The 17478-nt window shown below is 42.2% G+C and overlaps 1 protein-coding gene across 1 annotated transcript; it reads right to left on the reverse strand.

Moving 5' to 3' along the window:
• Positions 1–336: 336 nt before the first annotated feature.
• LOC122928866 (transcription factor HES-1-A-like) lies at positions 337–5450 on the reverse strand. The gene is made up of 4 exons (XM_044282147.1): positions 5403–5450; positions 3848–3943; positions 1492–1576; positions 337–956 (listed from the first exon to the last, which is right to left on the reverse strand). The coding sequence occupies exons 2-4, from the start codon at positions 3941–3943 to the stop codon at positions 493–495; spliced, it is 645 nt and encodes a 214-aa protein (XP_044138082.1). The 5' UTR covers positions 5403–5450; the 3' UTR covers positions 337–492.
• Between the last annotated feature and the right edge of the window lie 12028 nt (positions 5451–17478).

Consider the following 17478-nt stretch of genomic DNA (forward strand, 5'->3'; position numbering starts at 1 on the left):
CTGAATTGGCCATTTTAAAGATAACACAACCGGATCCAGTCAAAACGGATGCAGCCAGTTGTATTATTCTAACGGAAGCATTTTTGCGGATCCTTGCTGGATCAAACTAAAATGCAGATGTGAAAGTAGCCTGAACTGGATGGATGTCTTTTTTCAGCCTTACAAACCATGTTACTATGCATTATTTGGATTCTGTAGGATTGTATTATTTGGCCACTATATGACAAACTATTAGGGGTACAACCTAAGGCTTGCCCTGTTGTCCAGGACAACCAAACTACGTCGTCATGCTAATGTAGAGGAAGACAAAAAGTATAATGACATTTATTGCAATTTATTAGTTCATTATGATTATTATTATGTTTATTTACACACAATATTATATACATTCATAAATTTACAACCTATCCACCTTTCATGAACTTCATTAGGAAACCACCCCATGGACAATGTGAAGTCACATAAGCAATATACTGTATTTAGGCTGTCATATCACCAGGGTCTCCAGCATGCATTTGTTGGTTGCTGACATGAGTTTGGTGGGTACAGGTTGTTTGGACACGAAGAAGAAGAAGTAGAACTTGTTCCATGTATACCTTGGGTTAAGATCTGTTGTCCTTTTATCAATGCTTCTTCATTTAAGGTTCTGTTTCCTGATAATTCTTCCCTTTCAATGTTTCTAGATTCCAAGTAGCTCATGCTATTTTCCACCCCATAATGACTTGGGTGTAATGCTATTGACTTCTTTGGTAATGTAAGACTAGTTGGGACTTGGACATTTTGAATGTGGCCATCATAAGCCTGAGCATCAAGGACATTGAGGTGATCTACAAGCATCAGTCCAAGTTTCTCTTGTGAAGTCTTTGTTCTCATTAGATAGAAACTGAGTTTGTTCAGACAGCCTTTGAATCCTTCTTTATACTCAATGATCCCTTCTTGATCCACTGGAGCCATTTCTGCAATGAGTAAGTTAATTAGCACATCATTGGACTGACTAGTAAAGGCAGGTCACTTGCAAGACAACAGATACTGCTGCCCTGATAACAAGTCATGACATATCATCAATGCTGCCTTGAGTATTAGATTTCATCTTCCTAATTCATCCCAATGTACCCAGATGATAGAATTCAAATAAAAATCTAATATGTTGAATAGTTTCTTTGAAGAAGTCTATTTCCATCCTAAATATTAAGTTGGCCACAGACATGACAAACCTGGACAGCTTCCTTCTCCCATTTTGGGATAAGTGGTCACCAGACACATCGGACACTGCTTATATCAGATGAGAAAAATAGTTTTAGATACATCAAAAGTTTCCTCAATAGCTGGCTTCATGGAATGAAAATGGAAAGTAGTCACCGACACAAGACTGGCAATAGGACTATAGATAAAAATCTCAGGTTTATATGCAATTTCACTCTCTTTCCAACAGCCTCTATCTCCAGATCTCTCCTCACTTCCTCGTTCTTGCAGAATATTACGGTAACTTACCTTCTTGTCTCATACTGAGCAGGTTCTCGATGTGTTTCACAGTCAGCTCCAAGATATCTGCTTTCTCCAACTTCCTCTTCCTCACCTGGACAGAAACACAAACCTTGTCAATTGCTGGTGAATAATCCAGAGCTATAGTATCAAACATTATTATCATACAGCTGAATTTTCCAGATTTATTGCAAGTTTGAAAAAGGAAGAACTAGAGCAAGGTTCAGCAACCTCAGCATTTTTTAGCTGTTGTGAAACAACAACTTCCAACATTCGCACTTCTTCATCTGTTCTCAGAACTCCCATACAAAAGAAGACAGCATGAGCTATGAGATAGCACAGTGATCCCCATTCTATAGATTATATTACCACAATGTAGGTCAATGTAGGTACTGTATTATAAATGCAATCGCACTCTGCAACCAGCACTCTGCCCTGCCTCTATGCTGGATGTTGAATGAGGTGTACATTTTGGCCAAAGCGTAATAAGCCACTCACCACGTCAAGGTCGCCTCGATGAGTGGTCCCTAACACTAGTTCCTACCTGTTATGGGCCATGGCAGCCACACAAAGTCCAGGGAGCGCAGGCACAGCATGCACGCCAAGCACACTCTGCTTTTAAGCCCGTCCGGTGCCATTACAGCTTTCATCTTATCCAGGGATGCAAGTACCAACATGCATGCTGAGCCCACTATATACTTCTCCTGGAGCCAAATGGCTACTGGTAGGCGCTATAAAAGCAGACTCAGTTTTATACTGACTTAAAAACCAGCCTCCAGGGCTGACTAACTGGTCAGGTGTGCATGACTGCATGGAGATCGCCACGTCTCCAATATATACTACAAAGAAAAAAATGTGGGGGGTTCAGTCAGCACAACCCTGTATGCAGGTGCAGATTGCTATGGCGAAATACAGATACAAACGCAAAAACACAAATGCAATCGCACTCTGCAACCAGCACTCTGCTCTGCCTCTATGCTGGATGTTGAATGAGGCATTAGTGTACATTTTGGCCAACATCATTCAACATCCAGCATAGAGGCAGGGCAGAGTGCTGGTTGCAGAGTGCGATTGCATTTGTGTTTTTGCGTTTGTATCTGTATTTCGCCATAGCAATGTGCACCTGCATACAGGGTTGTGCTGATTGAACCCCCCGCATTTTTTTTCTTTGTAGTATATATTGGCGGCGTGGCGATCTCCATGCAGTCATGCACACCTGACCAGTTAGTCTGCCCTGGAGGCTGGTTTTAAAGTCAGTATAAAACTGAGTCTGCTTTCATAGCGCCTACCAGTAGCCATTTGGTTCCAGGAGAAGTATATAGTAGGTTCAGCATGCATGTTGGTACTTGCATCCCTGGATCCGATTAAAGCTGTGATGGCACCGGACGGGGTTAAAAGCAGGATGTCCTTGGCGTGCATGCTGTGCCTGCGCTCCCTGGACTTTGTGTGGCTGTCATGGCCCATAACAGGTAGGAACTAGTGTTAGGGACCACTCATGGAGGCAACCTTGACGTGGTGAGTGGCTTATTACGCTTTGGCCAAAATGTACACTAATGCCTCATTCAACATCCAGCATAGAGGCAGGACAGAGTGCTGGTTGCAGAGTGCGATTGCATTTGTGTTTTTACGTTTTTATCTGTATTTCGCCATAGCAATGTGCACCTGCATACAGGGTTGTGCTGGCTGAACCCCCCACATTTTTTTTTCTACTGTATTATAAATGATCCAGAGCTAGAACAATACATTATAACACAGTATAGGTAAGTTCTCAATTCATCAAGAGCTAGAACGTGTTATTATAGGTTCACTGATCCCTATTACATAGGTTCAGAATGCCAGGCTGATATCCAAAGTTATACCACTGTAATATCATGCAATTATCCAGAATAGAACATTTTATGTAACACTATACAGTGGGTCAATAATTCAGAGTTAGAATATCTTATATTACAGTTTTGGCTGTGCAAACAGATCTAGAACATTATCCTAGCACAATGAAGGTCTATCATCCCTAGGTTATCTTATACACCAGGGATCAGCAACCTCTGGCACTCCAGCTGCTGTGAAACTACCACTTCCAGCATGCACATTTACTTGGCTGTTCTTGTAACCACCATAGAATTTAAAGGAGAATTCTGGGTACTGTCGTTTCTGAACCGCTGGAGTGTCGGAGGTTGCTAATCCCTGTTATACAGGATGTAGGGCTGCGATCGTACATTATTACATTGCATCATAACACAATGATCCAGATACAGAACATACTACTATAACACAATGCAGATTAATGACCAGAACTGGAGCTGCTTATCTCCACACAATGTTTAATAATGCATAGATACCCTATAACGGTCACTCCATTACTTACATTATAGCTGTAATGCTTTTCTAGTAAGGTTTTCAGTTGTTCCAAAGAATTGTTAATTCTGGCTCTTCTTTTCTTCTCCGTAAGAGGCTTGGACATCTACAAAGAAGGACAGCATCATATCCACCCTCCTGCTCACCAGGTCATATTTTGGTACTACATAGTGCAGCAGCATATATCCTACCTTGTCGAGTGCCAGCATCACCTATGTTATATCCACTCCACTAATGGATTAGTCCTACTGTTTCTAAGCAGTTCCGGTTCCCTCCACTTTATCTATAGTCCTAGGCTCTCTTTGCATTTCAATGACACTTTTTGCAAAAGAAAAGTCTCTGTTCCAATCATGCAGAAACTCGCATTACTGTACAATGAGGACTGAGCTCCTGGACTACAATACAGTATAATTGTCCTGTACATCCAATAATGAACTAGTAAAGTGAATACATATATAATGCACAAGGCAAAATGCCCTAAACCTCATGTACAGTTTGTGCAAAGGTGACCATACATGTTTGAGGCATGTTGGTCAAATCCACTCATTTCGGTGGAACCAGCCAACCATCTACCTGAAGGTGGATATAGAGTGAGATAAGGATCGAGCATTTGGATTTCAACATACCCAATTTTTTTTGTTCTTGGGAAGAAAAGCAGCCACCAGATGTATCTTTCGACCTCTTTTTCCCTCTCCCCAACCCGACTGTGCGTGTGTATGGGGAGGTCAGGAGAGACAGCTGTCAGCCAAACTAATATATTTTGTGACCCTCAATTTATATCATTACAATTTTTTATATGAGATCAAATCTGGTGGACAAAATTCTTAAACCATTAAAGTGGATCTCTAGCATTCAAATCAGTTTAGAGAGCCACCGAGGGAAAGGAGGCAGTAGTAAGAACTGGGACTATGTAATTCTATAGATGCCTGGCTGACTCAGTGCCTAAACATTAAGGTCTGTGCTACAATATCTTGTGACCTAAGAAATTTTGCTAATATAATACAGTGAAACCTCCCTAGAAGACCATCCATTTCAGAAGACCCCCTCCCTTTTCAGACACATTTTTCTGTGACCAGTTTTCCTACCTAATGCTCTATGGAAACTGGTGCTCTATAAACCAACCACTCCCTATCCAACCAAAGACCACTTTTTAGCAACTTTTTCCATGGGAAAGACCACATGTTGGACTTCCATACTCTGTAAAAAATGTCAGGACACAGGTATGGGCTGCCTTGCATCAATGAACTGGATTAATCAGGAGCCGGATTCTGGCAGGGGACATCAGGGAGAACGTCAAAGAGTGCAGCCTAAGATGTACTAAACAGCTCACACAAGTGCTGCAGAAGGAAGCCTGTAAAGCAGGCTCATGGGCCCTGGTGCAGGGGCTCGGGTGCACCTAGATCTTCTGCTGCCAGAGGTAAAAATTTAAACAGCAACCCCCCCCCCCCCCCCCATGCCAAATTGTCAACCTAACCACTTCCCTATAGCCCTACTTGGAAACAGAGAAACTTGGAAAACATTACATACAGCACTACAAACATACAGGGTAATACAGCACTACATACCTATTACATCCAGTGATGTCTCCTCTGATGTAGATGTTCTCTATTCAGACCAGACCGCCATGATGATTTCTTTCAGCCATCTCTCGTCTCTGCAGAGTTTGACAGACATCTTTGATTCCTACTTTTCCATCATTCTTCCACCTTCTCAACACCCCAATACTGTCCCCCTGTGCTCCCCAATACTATACTGCAGAAACAGATAATCCTCCTGAAAATAATAGCACCACACAGATAGTGCCCACTTCAATAATTATTGCCACGCAGTGCACTTAAAAAATACAGTAACTGCACCCAGCAAATAGGGTCCCTGACACTACTAATGTAAGCATAATGTCCCTCAAAAATAATTGTGCTAAGCTGATACTGTGCCAGGGTGCCCCCGTCAGTAACAGTGCTCCCAAAGTCTCACCAATAGTAATTATTATCTGCCTGAGTGCATAGTGTTAACAGTAATAGTAATAATACCCCTATTGTGCCCATACTAGTAATCATGTCCCCATAGTCCCCCAGTAGTAATACTTCTACTTATTATGTGTGCCAGTAGAAAATCTCCCCCTAATAATGTGTGCCAGTACAAAAGTACTCCATTATAATGTGTGCCAGTACAAAAATACTCCCTAATAATGTGTGCCAGTACAAAAGTACTCCATTATAATGTGTGCCAGTACAAAAATACTCCCTAATAATGTGTGCCAGTACAAAAGTACCCCCTAATAATGTGTGGCAGTATAAAAAATACTCCTTTATGATGTGCACCAGTACAAAAAATATCAGGGGGCGTGGCTGGATGCCGGGATCGCCGGACGTGTGAGAGCGCAGCTCCTGTCTTGTGAATAGAAGCGGCTCCCAGCGTGCCTCCAGGGGGTAAATTTATAAGTAAAAATATCCTCCTCTGCCCTCCTGAATACCCCAGGTCCTACCTGATGATGACTAGGGGCAGGAAGAAGATCGCTAGCCCCAAGAAAATGACCACCTTCTTTCCTCCTGTGTCAGGGCAGTCACAAGATGGCGAAGCTTCCCACCTCTCAGAGGATTCTCCTCGCTCGCCTGCAAGCTCCACCACCTCTCCTGCAAAGCAGTCACCTGAAAGCCTGCAAAATAAAAGGCACAGCAAGGAGCTGGTGAGTTCAGAAAGTACTTTATCTGCCTTAACTAAAGCTGGGTCACATAAAGAGCTCAGTAATGAAAATATCTCTATTTCTACACTGCAAAACATGTTTGAAGATTTGAAAGAATCCATCCAAAGGGACTTCAGAGAGACTATAGCTACCATTCACTCAGATTTGATATCTATTGGGGAGCGCACTGCTCACCTGGAAGATAAAATGGAATTTGTGGCTGCTCATAATACACAAAAAAAAACGTATGGCTACTTCAAAGGGTTATTACATCTGATATAATGTGATAGAGGATGAGCTAGCTGTAATTAAACTAAAAATCTCTGATATCGAGGATCGCTCCAGGCGAAACAATATAAGATTCAGAAATATTCCAGAATTGATCCATGATAACCAACTCAAGGAATTAGTTTCTGACCTAATTGTAGCAAACTTACCAGATACTCCTAACTCTGAGCTAATAATCGACAGAATACATAGCGTGCATAAGCCTAAGTTTCTTCCAGCCTCAATTCCTAGAGACGTACTAGCGAGAATACATTTCTTTCACCTAAAAGAAGAAGTAATGAAAGCGGCTCAACATAAAAAAGACATTCCAGAGAGATTTCAAAGTGTAGCTCTTTACACAGATTTATCCCCAGTCACTCTTGCAAAAAGAAGAGAATACACCCAATATACAAAAATTCTCAGACAAAACAACATACCCTACAAATGGGGTTATCCTGTTAAGCTCATTATTCAATATCACAACTCTACTTATATAATGAACTCTCCTTCTGAAACCGCTGATGCAATTCATAAGTGGAACCTAACTTTACAACAAGAAGGAGACAAACTAAAAGAAAAGACCCCTTCAGATTCACCTCCAAGGAAGAAACCAGCATCGCTCTCCCAGGAATGGACAAGAGTAGGATCCTCTCCACCATGAATCCATACAAGACATACTCCCTGGAACTTACATTTTTTCTACTCTAAAGTATTCACACTATGACACCACCCGTGAACTTAAGTCCGTCTATCCCTGATCCAATTGATCTATCTAATCACCTCCTCAAATTATTGTCCTACGAAGTAATGTTTGGACCCCGGGTCCCTGTTAGACCACTGCTTGCTGTTTTTCGGTTCTTTTTTAAAGAGGACCTTTCACCTGGAAAAACAATGTGAACTAAGTATGCTGACATGTAGAGCGGCGCCCGGGGGTCTCACTGCACTTACTATTATCCTCGGGCGCCGCTCTGTTCTCCCGTTATGCCCTGCGGTATGTTCACTCTCTAAGTTATAGGAGGCGGTGTCTGCCCTTGTCCTGTGGGCGTCTCCTTCTCCTAGGCTGCAGCGCTGGCCAATCGCAGCTCACAGCTCACAGCCTGGGAGAAAAAAAACGTATGGCTACTTCAAAGGGTTATTACATCTGATATAATGAATATTACTTGGTCTGATCAGTTCTAGATTCCTCTCTTTGGAATGCTCATAAAGCATTTATTAGAGAACATTTTCTAAAGCATGCAGCAACCCAAAATAAAATTAGACAAGAGGCCATAAATTCCTTACTCACTTCCATTCAAGATTTAGATAGACAATATAAAAAATGCCTCAACCCCTCAATAGGAAACAAACTAAAATCAGCAAGACACCTACTATACCTTCACTTACACAATAAATATGAATTACATTTAAGAAAAAGAGGGGACCAGTATTGGCAGAGTAACAAAGCCTCTAAAATGTTAGCTAATAGGATTTTAAAAAAAAGGATGCCAAAATTAAAATCCCTTTTCTGTACGACAAAAATAAAGCAAAAATCCTTAATCTAAATTGATATCTGAAGAATTTGCTAAATAATACGCTGAAGATCTACAATCTAGACAACTCCAAAGATTCCATTCAACCCACTTCATCCCTCATTAAAATTCCTAAACGGAATTTCCCTCCCCTCTTTATCCCCCCCAACAAAGCAAAAAAATAAACAAAACCATTCATATGCTCAAGACCAATAAGACCCCTACCTTGTTACAATATTCATTTATTTGCAACCCAAGGCGATATTCCACAAGATATGCTTAGAGAGCCCTGGTTATCACCCTTCCTAAACCAGGCAAGCCCATAGACACCCCATCCAATTTTAGACCAATATCGTTACTTAACTCCGACCTAAAATCTACGTTAAAGCGAACCTTTCACCTGCATTTCACTTTATAAACTATCAAAAGTACCTTATAGATCATCTTCAGTGTTTTATTATACAGCCTTGTCCCGCTTTTTAGGCATGTTTATCCTTGAAAAAAAATCGCCTTATAAAGTAATTTTTTCCTGCTCCACAAGTCACGATAGAAGTCAAGGGGGTAGCCCTTCTCTCACTTCAGGCTGTAACTCCCCTGCCCTAACCCCGCCTCTATGCACTCTAATTGACACCCGGCTCAGTCGCCGGGACCGCGCTTGTACAGGCTGCGCTTGCGCAGTCGTCCTCATTCGCAGCGCGATCCCGTCTATCTCGCAGACTCAAGCGCGATCCTGTAACTGAATCGCGCATGCGCTAGTCCCCGATGCCTGCCTGTCTCCTCTTCCGCGCATGCCTAAAATAGTCGGACGCCTCCCTGCTTCTTTCTTTGGATGCGAGAACTCGTTGGACAGAATTCATTGGGGTTATGTTGAGGAAACCTTGAAGAAATTTGGATTCTCTGGTTTCTTCCTTTCTGCAGTAATGGCTCTCTACTCAGAGCCTAGTGCATCAGTGTACTCATCTGTCTTTTTATCTAACCCTTTCAGGGCTCGTATCTGTCATCTTCTTGATTGAGTTTTCCGCATAATCCATTGATTGTATATTTCTCACAAAATTTAAAGCTGTATTGCATAATATTCTTGTGTTGGTTGAGTAGTGTTTTGGTGGTATATAGTGGTGAATTCTGGGTACTGCATATCATTGTATATTATTGAAATTTATGTTGATTCATTTTCGTTTGTATTTTAACCTATTGTATAATAAACCATTTATATTTTTGCATAGACGCTTGTACCCTGTCTTACTGATTGCACAAAATAATCAGGTTCTTGATTGAACTCTTTGAGATGTTTATGTCCATCTAACGGGTCAATATAGTTTGCATAATTTTTCTTTTGACCCGATAATTATTTTTTTTATATTTATATAAAGCATTTGCTTTATATACCCGACAATATATATACCCAATATATATATATATACCCTATATATATATAGGGTTAAAGCCTCTATTTTATACAAACATTTGACGAAAGGTGGACTTAATCTTCCATCCCTAATTCACTATTACAAGGCTACAATCCTAGACCAATACTGAAGTCTTCAATCGAACGACACAACGAAAAAATGGGTAATCGTAGAGATAACGTTCTTGGGTAAATTCTCTATCTTCCACCACCTCACTGCTCAGAGTGTATTTGGCGTCAAACTATCAATCCCCTTAATTTGTATCCAAGCTATGGACAATATATGGAATCCTCTTACTAGATCAGAGAAGATTATCCCTGCTTCTCTTTTTTCTTCACCACTAACAATCTGTGAGCTGGCAACTCCGAATTTCTCTATCCACAATCGGGTGGAATTAGGTGTCTCTAATATTTTGCAAATATGGCTCAATAACAGCTTTGTTGATTTTGCATATTTAAAACATAAATTCTCCATCCCCAATAGAGACTTACAAATATTTGCAATTGAGACATTTACTACAATCTCCAAAAGTGTATATTTAAAATATTAACACATCAAATATGTACGACTGGTTATCAGCAACATTAATTGCTGATAGAGGCATCACTAAAGGATACCAAATCCTGAAAACATCTTCTTCAGATCCCCTCTCCCATATTATTGACATGTGGCACTCAGATTTAAATAAAACTTTATCTGAAACCCAAAGGCATGAAGCTTTTACAGGGACTTCCAAATTGTCAAGGTGAGCTGGACATCTGGAAAACGCAAGAAAAATACTTTATAGATGGTATAAAACCCCTGTATCATTGCAGCGTCCCACTACCCTCGTGGGTACTGCAAAGTTGTTGTATTGTACTTTTAATGCCTTATATAGCCTGTTTGTATACTGCATTGTGTCCTTATGCATAATCCCTGCTAACGGGTGTATTAGCATTCATTTACATTGAGCTTACCACTAGGGGGAGATAATACCTCCCATATATATAGTTCAGCTCAGGCCTAGCCAGGAGAGTCTAGTTTCAGTCTAGTTTCCAGACAACTTCCTGTTGAGACTAGAGTGGCAGCTGAGCACAGCCTAGCAGTGTATGCAGTCTGTTGTCTTTATCCCTCGGCCATACCTCAGCCCAGAGCTGAAGTGCTTTAATCAATCACAATACATTACCGAAAGGAGACCCCCCCAAAGGGTTATTGGACACATCTTATTAGTGCCTGAGGACCTTTGGACTCCACCGTGAAGGATTTACCAGCCTTTGGCAACTTCACCAGCCTGAACCAGGATCACCAGGACCATTCCTGAAGTCCACTATCAGTAAGGCCACAATTTCCCTTTGTGGTGTATCTTTGTAGCAAGAGACTGTTTTACTACTTTGGATGTACTGTTATCAAAAGTCATCTTCAGTAAAGTTCCCTTTTGAGTTTCACCCTGCGTGCCTCAGACTCAAGTTCCTCAATTAACACTACAGTAAATAGTTGTACCTCCATACAAAAAGGTACTGGCGACCTTGGTACTGGCGACCTTGCCACTGGCACATTAATACATACCACCAAGGGCACCTCAAACCACCATCTGGCCAGTGTCCCTTACACCAGAGTGTGCCCCAGAGAATCCTTGTGCAGTTCTCCTCTTCACTTATGCGAGCCTGCCCAGGGACGACATAACCGTGAGTAACCAGAACTGTATGTACCTCGGCCCACCTATTGCTCACACCGTGACCTCACGCATAATTCCCCTGCAAGGTCTGCCATACCGCATCATTAAACTAAATTTTCCCTGATATGTCACCCATATGCTGGAGATGCCAGTCTAGTATAGGGTCTTATATTCCTTTATGGTGGAATTGTCAACCTGTTAATCAAATTTGGAAACATCTTCAAAATTCTGTCAAAGATTTGCAACTATACTATAACTCCATCCCCAGAATTAGCTTCATTGTCTATAGGCATCAACATCTTCCCTACTAATCATAGATCCATTATCATCCATAGTATTTTTGCAACTCGTAATAAAATTGCTTCATGTTGGAAAAACAGACTTACTAAAGAGATAGATGACAATTGTTGGTTTGAGGGTATGTGGGCCTCGTCAAATAACAAGAAACATCCCTTTCTTCATAGATGGGAAACTTGGCTTCAGAGCACTTTTTGTAACATTTCTATTGACTCTTTTATAAGGCATTAGATTCTTCCATATAACTTGCTGTATATATTGACCTTTTCTGTATAATTCATTGCGGAATACCTTATATACCACCCCCTCCCTTCCCCCTTTCACCCTACCCTTTTTTTTTTTCTAATTGCGTTATGAATCCGTTGTTACATTTCTATGCATGTCCATGTAATGCATCTGTCAAATATTTCATTTTCATGAATATGTTATTATAATACTTAATAAAAATCAATGTTCATAAAAAAAACTTTTAGATAAAACCCCCATATCAGATCCTGAGACCAGACCCCCATATCAGACCTCAAAACATACTAGGGACCAGGTTGAAAGGTTGGGCCATACTGGTGTGTGTAATGGGGGTGGGGGTGACGTTATGGGGACCAGGAATGTGAGGGGGAACAATATTGAGGACTAGTTATGAGAAGTGGAGCCATTCTGGGGACCAGGAGTGAGAGGAGACTTTCTGCTGGGACCAGAAATTAGTGGGAAGTCATGCTGAGGACTAGGAATGAGAGATAGAGCCATAAGAGGGGCAAGTAATGCGGATCAGGAATAAGGGGGAGGCATGCTCAGGACTAGGAATGAGAGATAGAGCCATAGGAGAGGCAAGTAATGCGGATCAGGAATGAGGGGGAGGCATGCTGAGGACTAGGAATGAGAGATAGAGCCATGTTAGAGACCAATGACATTGGCCTGTGTCTGCAACCACTCTGCTCTCCCTGATGGACAGGGGTGTTGTTCTGGTCCCATGCTTCCCCAATCCCTGACCCACCGGCCTTCCTCAACCTCTTCCCCACAGACTCAACCGCTACAGCAGCCTGGCTGCTCCTCCTTGCATGGGGCTTTTTACCATCACTGCCTATAGGGTTCCCACGCGCTTCTTCCAGCTCTTAAAGGGCCAGTGTCCTGCAAAGGTGTGCTGTTCTAGGTTTGTCAGCCCGTGTAATGACCCGTCTGATTTCTGGATTTGACCCTTTGCTGTCTGACCTGACCTCCCCATTCTGGGACAGGAGCAGCCGCTTCCTGACCTCTATGCACAGTGCTCGTTGATCGGTGTATACAGATTGATGGTGAAGGCAGGGATGATAAAAACCATCCCTTCCTTCTCTATGGGGAGCATGGCTGTCACTGACAGCGGGCTCCGGCAGCTGCACTATTAGCATGCAACTGAGGTCTCTGCATAGACGTTCATGAAGAGATATCTGCTGACTGACTGGACGTATATAGTCAACGGGTGGTCGGCAAGTGGTTAACATTTGATATCTACTCTAAAACAGCAGCAAACAACTTAGGGGGACATTTATGTAAGACTGCCATTTTACTTTTCTTTCTTTTTTTTAAGTGGTAAGCGGGACTGAAAGCCCCCCAAAAGATGCTACAACTTTTTGATGCCAGTTTTCTGGTATAAAGGGGTTGATAAATTTCCCCCTTGGTGTTGGAGGGACTCTGCTCCATTCTTTAGAAGTTTTGCATACCCATGGCAGCACTGATCTGATCCTTCGCCCTGTCTGACTATCCTGATGACTTACCAGAGGATGAGAGGGATTGTCAGACAACTTTATTCACACAGTTAACATGTCCTTTGGCTAGCTAGGGAGCAAGTAAACAGAAAAGACCCACAAAGTCCCGTGAATTCTTTGGATGCATTCCCCTATTGTTCGAGTGCAGCATAAGTCATATATTCGGTAGTGCCCTCTGCTGGCCAGATGCCTAAATTATTTCCTATTGTGGAAAGACTAACATGAAACCCAATCATCTTGTATAGCCATTTAGGGGACATTTATTAAGGCCAGCCAATTAAACGCCAGTCTTGGGTTGCAAATAAATACGCCAACAACTGGTGTAAATCAGATAATAAATGACCGCCTTAGACTTTTAAATGGATCTAAAATGTCAGCACCAAAATCGATAAAAATTGCCAATCTAGTGATTCTGGGTGAAATGGACCAATGCATTTTATCCGCCATTAAAAGTTATGACTCCACCCATCACTAGAATGGAGGATTCCAGTCCCTGTCCTGCCCCACCCCACCAGTACACGCTTGGTGATCCATTTAACGTGTCACATCTTTGTCTTTATTTGCCAAGTTATTAAAACTCCAATTCAGCTATTTCTTAGTTATATCAGTGCCTGGGAAAGCTGGGTGACCATCTATAGGGCCATCAACAGAACTCCTGCAGGATTGTCATCCAGCTCTCCGAGGGTCCTTAACCTCTCCTGAATTGTTTCAAACACAATTCTGGTAAATCTGGGTTGGCACCTTGAAGGTCCTGGGCTCCAGTATATGTTACAAGGCACCCAAATATCATGTGTCATTTACAGGTCTTCTCATATTGGCCAGGGGGCACTTTGGACCTCCTCATGCTACAGGGTTGGGTGCAATAGCTGTATAGTTTTGTCCCTGTGGTTCCGTTCTCTCCAGGAATCTGTAGCTACATCTATGGCTGTCCAGCTTTCCCAGAAACAGACATATATATATAACACAACCGGGTTGACACCCAACTTTCCCAGAGTCCTATACAACTCATAATTACTTCAAAACTGCTGCTCAGGAAAGCTTGGTGAAAAGAGGAGGAACATTGAAGCTCCATGGCAGTGGCCGCAACGCACAATCTGTGCCAAACCTCCCACCTGCCATTTATAATAATGGTGACTGCTATCCCTGCACCACCTATAGCTACTCGGGACCTGTATCTACTAATGTTTTAAAGGTGTTTTATAGGAGGAAATAAGGTTCTCTGATGGTGGCCCTTTCATGGTGGGCCTAGGGCTCCCGCCCCTTTAATAAGACAGTCCTGCCCAGCGGTGCTTAGAAGTTTCTATTAGGGCTGAAATAATGCACTTTTTCTAATCTGGGCCATGACCTTAAAATGTACATTTTAAGAAATGTGGATTATCTTAAAATCCTCCGTAAAATTGCAGCTAATGTGCGAGGTCATGGTTTGGGTGGGCTCAAGAAAGAGGCAGTAGACTCCCCCCAGCCCGGCCATTCAGCCCTCCTTTCTTGGTTAATGTTTTCTTCCCTCCATGATCCAAGTACTCACAAAATCCCAATTTTCTGCCTCTAATTCCCGCAGCCACCCATCTTTAGCCCGAAGCTTCATGGTACATTGTCCTCCTGCCTATAATTACTGCCGAATAGCTTCATCACAACTAAGCGGCCATGGTCTATTATACAGACTGAGCCTCAGTGCAGAAAATGTGCAGACACTGGTGGAGTGACATTATGTCGGTGTATGAGGGCAGAATACTGGGACCCAACATACACTTTATATAGACCGGGGAGTCCTGTATACAACAATGGGAGTGTAGGAAATATATACACACTGGGGGACTTTATGTCAGTGTATGAGGGCAGAATACAGTGACCCAGCATACATCTCTATATACTACATATATACACGCTGGGGGACTTTATGTCAGTGTATGAGGGCAGAATACAGTGACCCAGCATACATCTCTATATACTACATATATACACGCTGGGGGACTTTATGTCAGTGTATGAGGGCAGAATACAGTGACCCAGCATACATCTCTATATACTACATATATACACGCTGGGGGACTTTATGTCAGTGTATGAGGGCAGAATACAGTGACCCAGCATACATCTCTATATACTACATATATACACGCTGGGGGACTTTATGTCAGTGTATGAGGGCAGAATACTGGGACCCAGCATACATCTCTATATACTACATATATACACGCTGGGGGGCTTTATGTCAGTGTATGAGGGCAGAATACAGTGACCCAGCATACATCTCTATATACTACATATATACACGCTGGGGGACTTTATGTCAGTGTATGAGGGCAGAATACAGTGACCCAGCATACATCTCTATATACTACGTATATACACGCTGGGGGACTTTATGTCAGTGTATGAGGGCAGAATACAGTGACCCAGCATACATCTCTATATACTACATATATACACGCTGGGGGACTTTATGTCAGTGTATGAGGGCAGAATACAGTGACCCAGCATACATCTCTATATACTACATATATACACGCTGGGGGATAGCTGGGTGACTTTATGTCAGTGTATGAGGGCAGAATACAGTGACCCAGCATACACCTCTATATACTACATATATACACGCTGGGGGATAGCTGAGTGACTTTATGTCAGTGTATGAGGGCAGAATACAGTGACCCAGCATACATCTCTATATACTACGTATATACACGCTGGGGGACTTTATGTCAGTGTATGAGGGCAGAATACAGTGACCCAGCATACATCTCTATATACTACATATATACACGCTGGGGGACTTTATGTCAGTGTATGAGGGCAGAATACAGTGACCCAGCATACATCTCTATATACTACATATATACACGCTGGGGGATAGCTGAGTGACTTTATGTCAGTGTATGAGGGCAGAATACAGTGACCCAGCATACACCTCTATATACTACATATATACACGCTGGGGGATAGCTGAGTGACTTTATGTCAGTGTATGAGGGCAGAATACAGTGACCCAGCATACATCTCTATATACTACATATATACACGCTGGTGGACTTTTATCCAACATTGAGAGGGTTGAAAATGCATATAGAAAAAGCATCAGCCCATTCCGGTGCACAGCCATAAAATATATTATACAGTTTTATATTGGTGTGCATGTACAGTATATGTTTGTGTGTATGTACTGTACATATGTATCTATTTTTGTGTGTGTATATTTGTGTCTATGTAGTATGCACGTAAATACAGTATTTGTGTGTGTGTCTATATACTTGTATTTGTGCATATACAACATGTAAACCTGACCCTGTGTGTGCATGTATGTATTTTTGCGTATTTAAAGGATTTTCTGGGTTCAGAATATTGATGGCATATCTTCAGGACACCTCTCCAATCCGCTTAGATCTTTCCACCCGCACACCATCTACGTAGTAGCGGCGGCGCAGGATGTTGCAGTTTGGTTCCATTTACTTGAATGGGCAGAAGCTGTAATATCCTGCACCACCGCTACGCTACCTCATGCACTGCGACTCCTTCAAATCATCGGCTGAACCCCCAACCTGATATTTAAGGCCATCAATATCCTGAACCTTGAAAACCCCTTTAATTTGAATGTGTCAGTTTGTATGCATTTATATGTACATGCAGGGGTGCACCCCCAATGAGGCCAGATGAGGCGATCGCCTCAGGCAGCACCAGGTACGGGCAAGAGAGGGGCAGCTGATGGCCCATGGGCTGAAGGTAAGGAATTAGGTTAACAAAATTGGCATTGAGGAGGGAGGGGCGCCATCTCAGTTTTGGTCTCAGGCAGCAGAAAGGCTAGGTGCACCCCTGTGTACATGTACTTATTTGTACCTGTGTGTGAATGTATATGTCAGTGTGTATGTATGTACTAAAAGCATATACACGCACATTTATTTTTATGTGTTTATATATTTGCGTCTATATGTGTCCATTTATATACAGGATATGTATATCTACAGTATGTGGATGTAAATGTGTCTGACAATCTAGCACCTCAGTGGTCCCAAGGATGGCGGATTATTGGATATATGTTACATATAGATGCATTTTGATCACTATGGTCACAGACAGACAAAAACTTCCCTGT

The sequence above is a fragment of the Bufo gargarizans genome, chromosome 2 (assembly GCF_014858855.1).
Source record: "Bufo gargarizans isolate SCDJY-AF-19 chromosome 2, ASM1485885v1, whole genome shotgun sequence".
In the NCBI taxonomy this organism is placed as follows: Eukaryota; Metazoa; Chordata; class Amphibia; order Anura; family Bufonidae; genus Bufo; species Bufo gargarizans.

Excerpts from the sequence above, each read along its gene's own strand:
- LOC122928866 (XM_044282147.1), bottom strand. The coding sequence starts at position 3,943 with ATGTCCAAGCCTCTTACGGAGAAGAAAAGAAGAGCCAGAATTAACAAT. Across the intron at positions 1,577-3,847 it reads AAAAGCATTACAGCTATAAT|GTGAGGAAGAGGAAGTTGGA; the intron begins GTAAGTAATGGA and ends GTTTCTGTCCAG. Across the intron at positions 957-1,491 it reads GCTCAGTATGAGACAAGAAG|AAATGGCTCCAGTGGATCAA; the intron begins GTAAGTTACCGT and ends TACTCATTGCAG.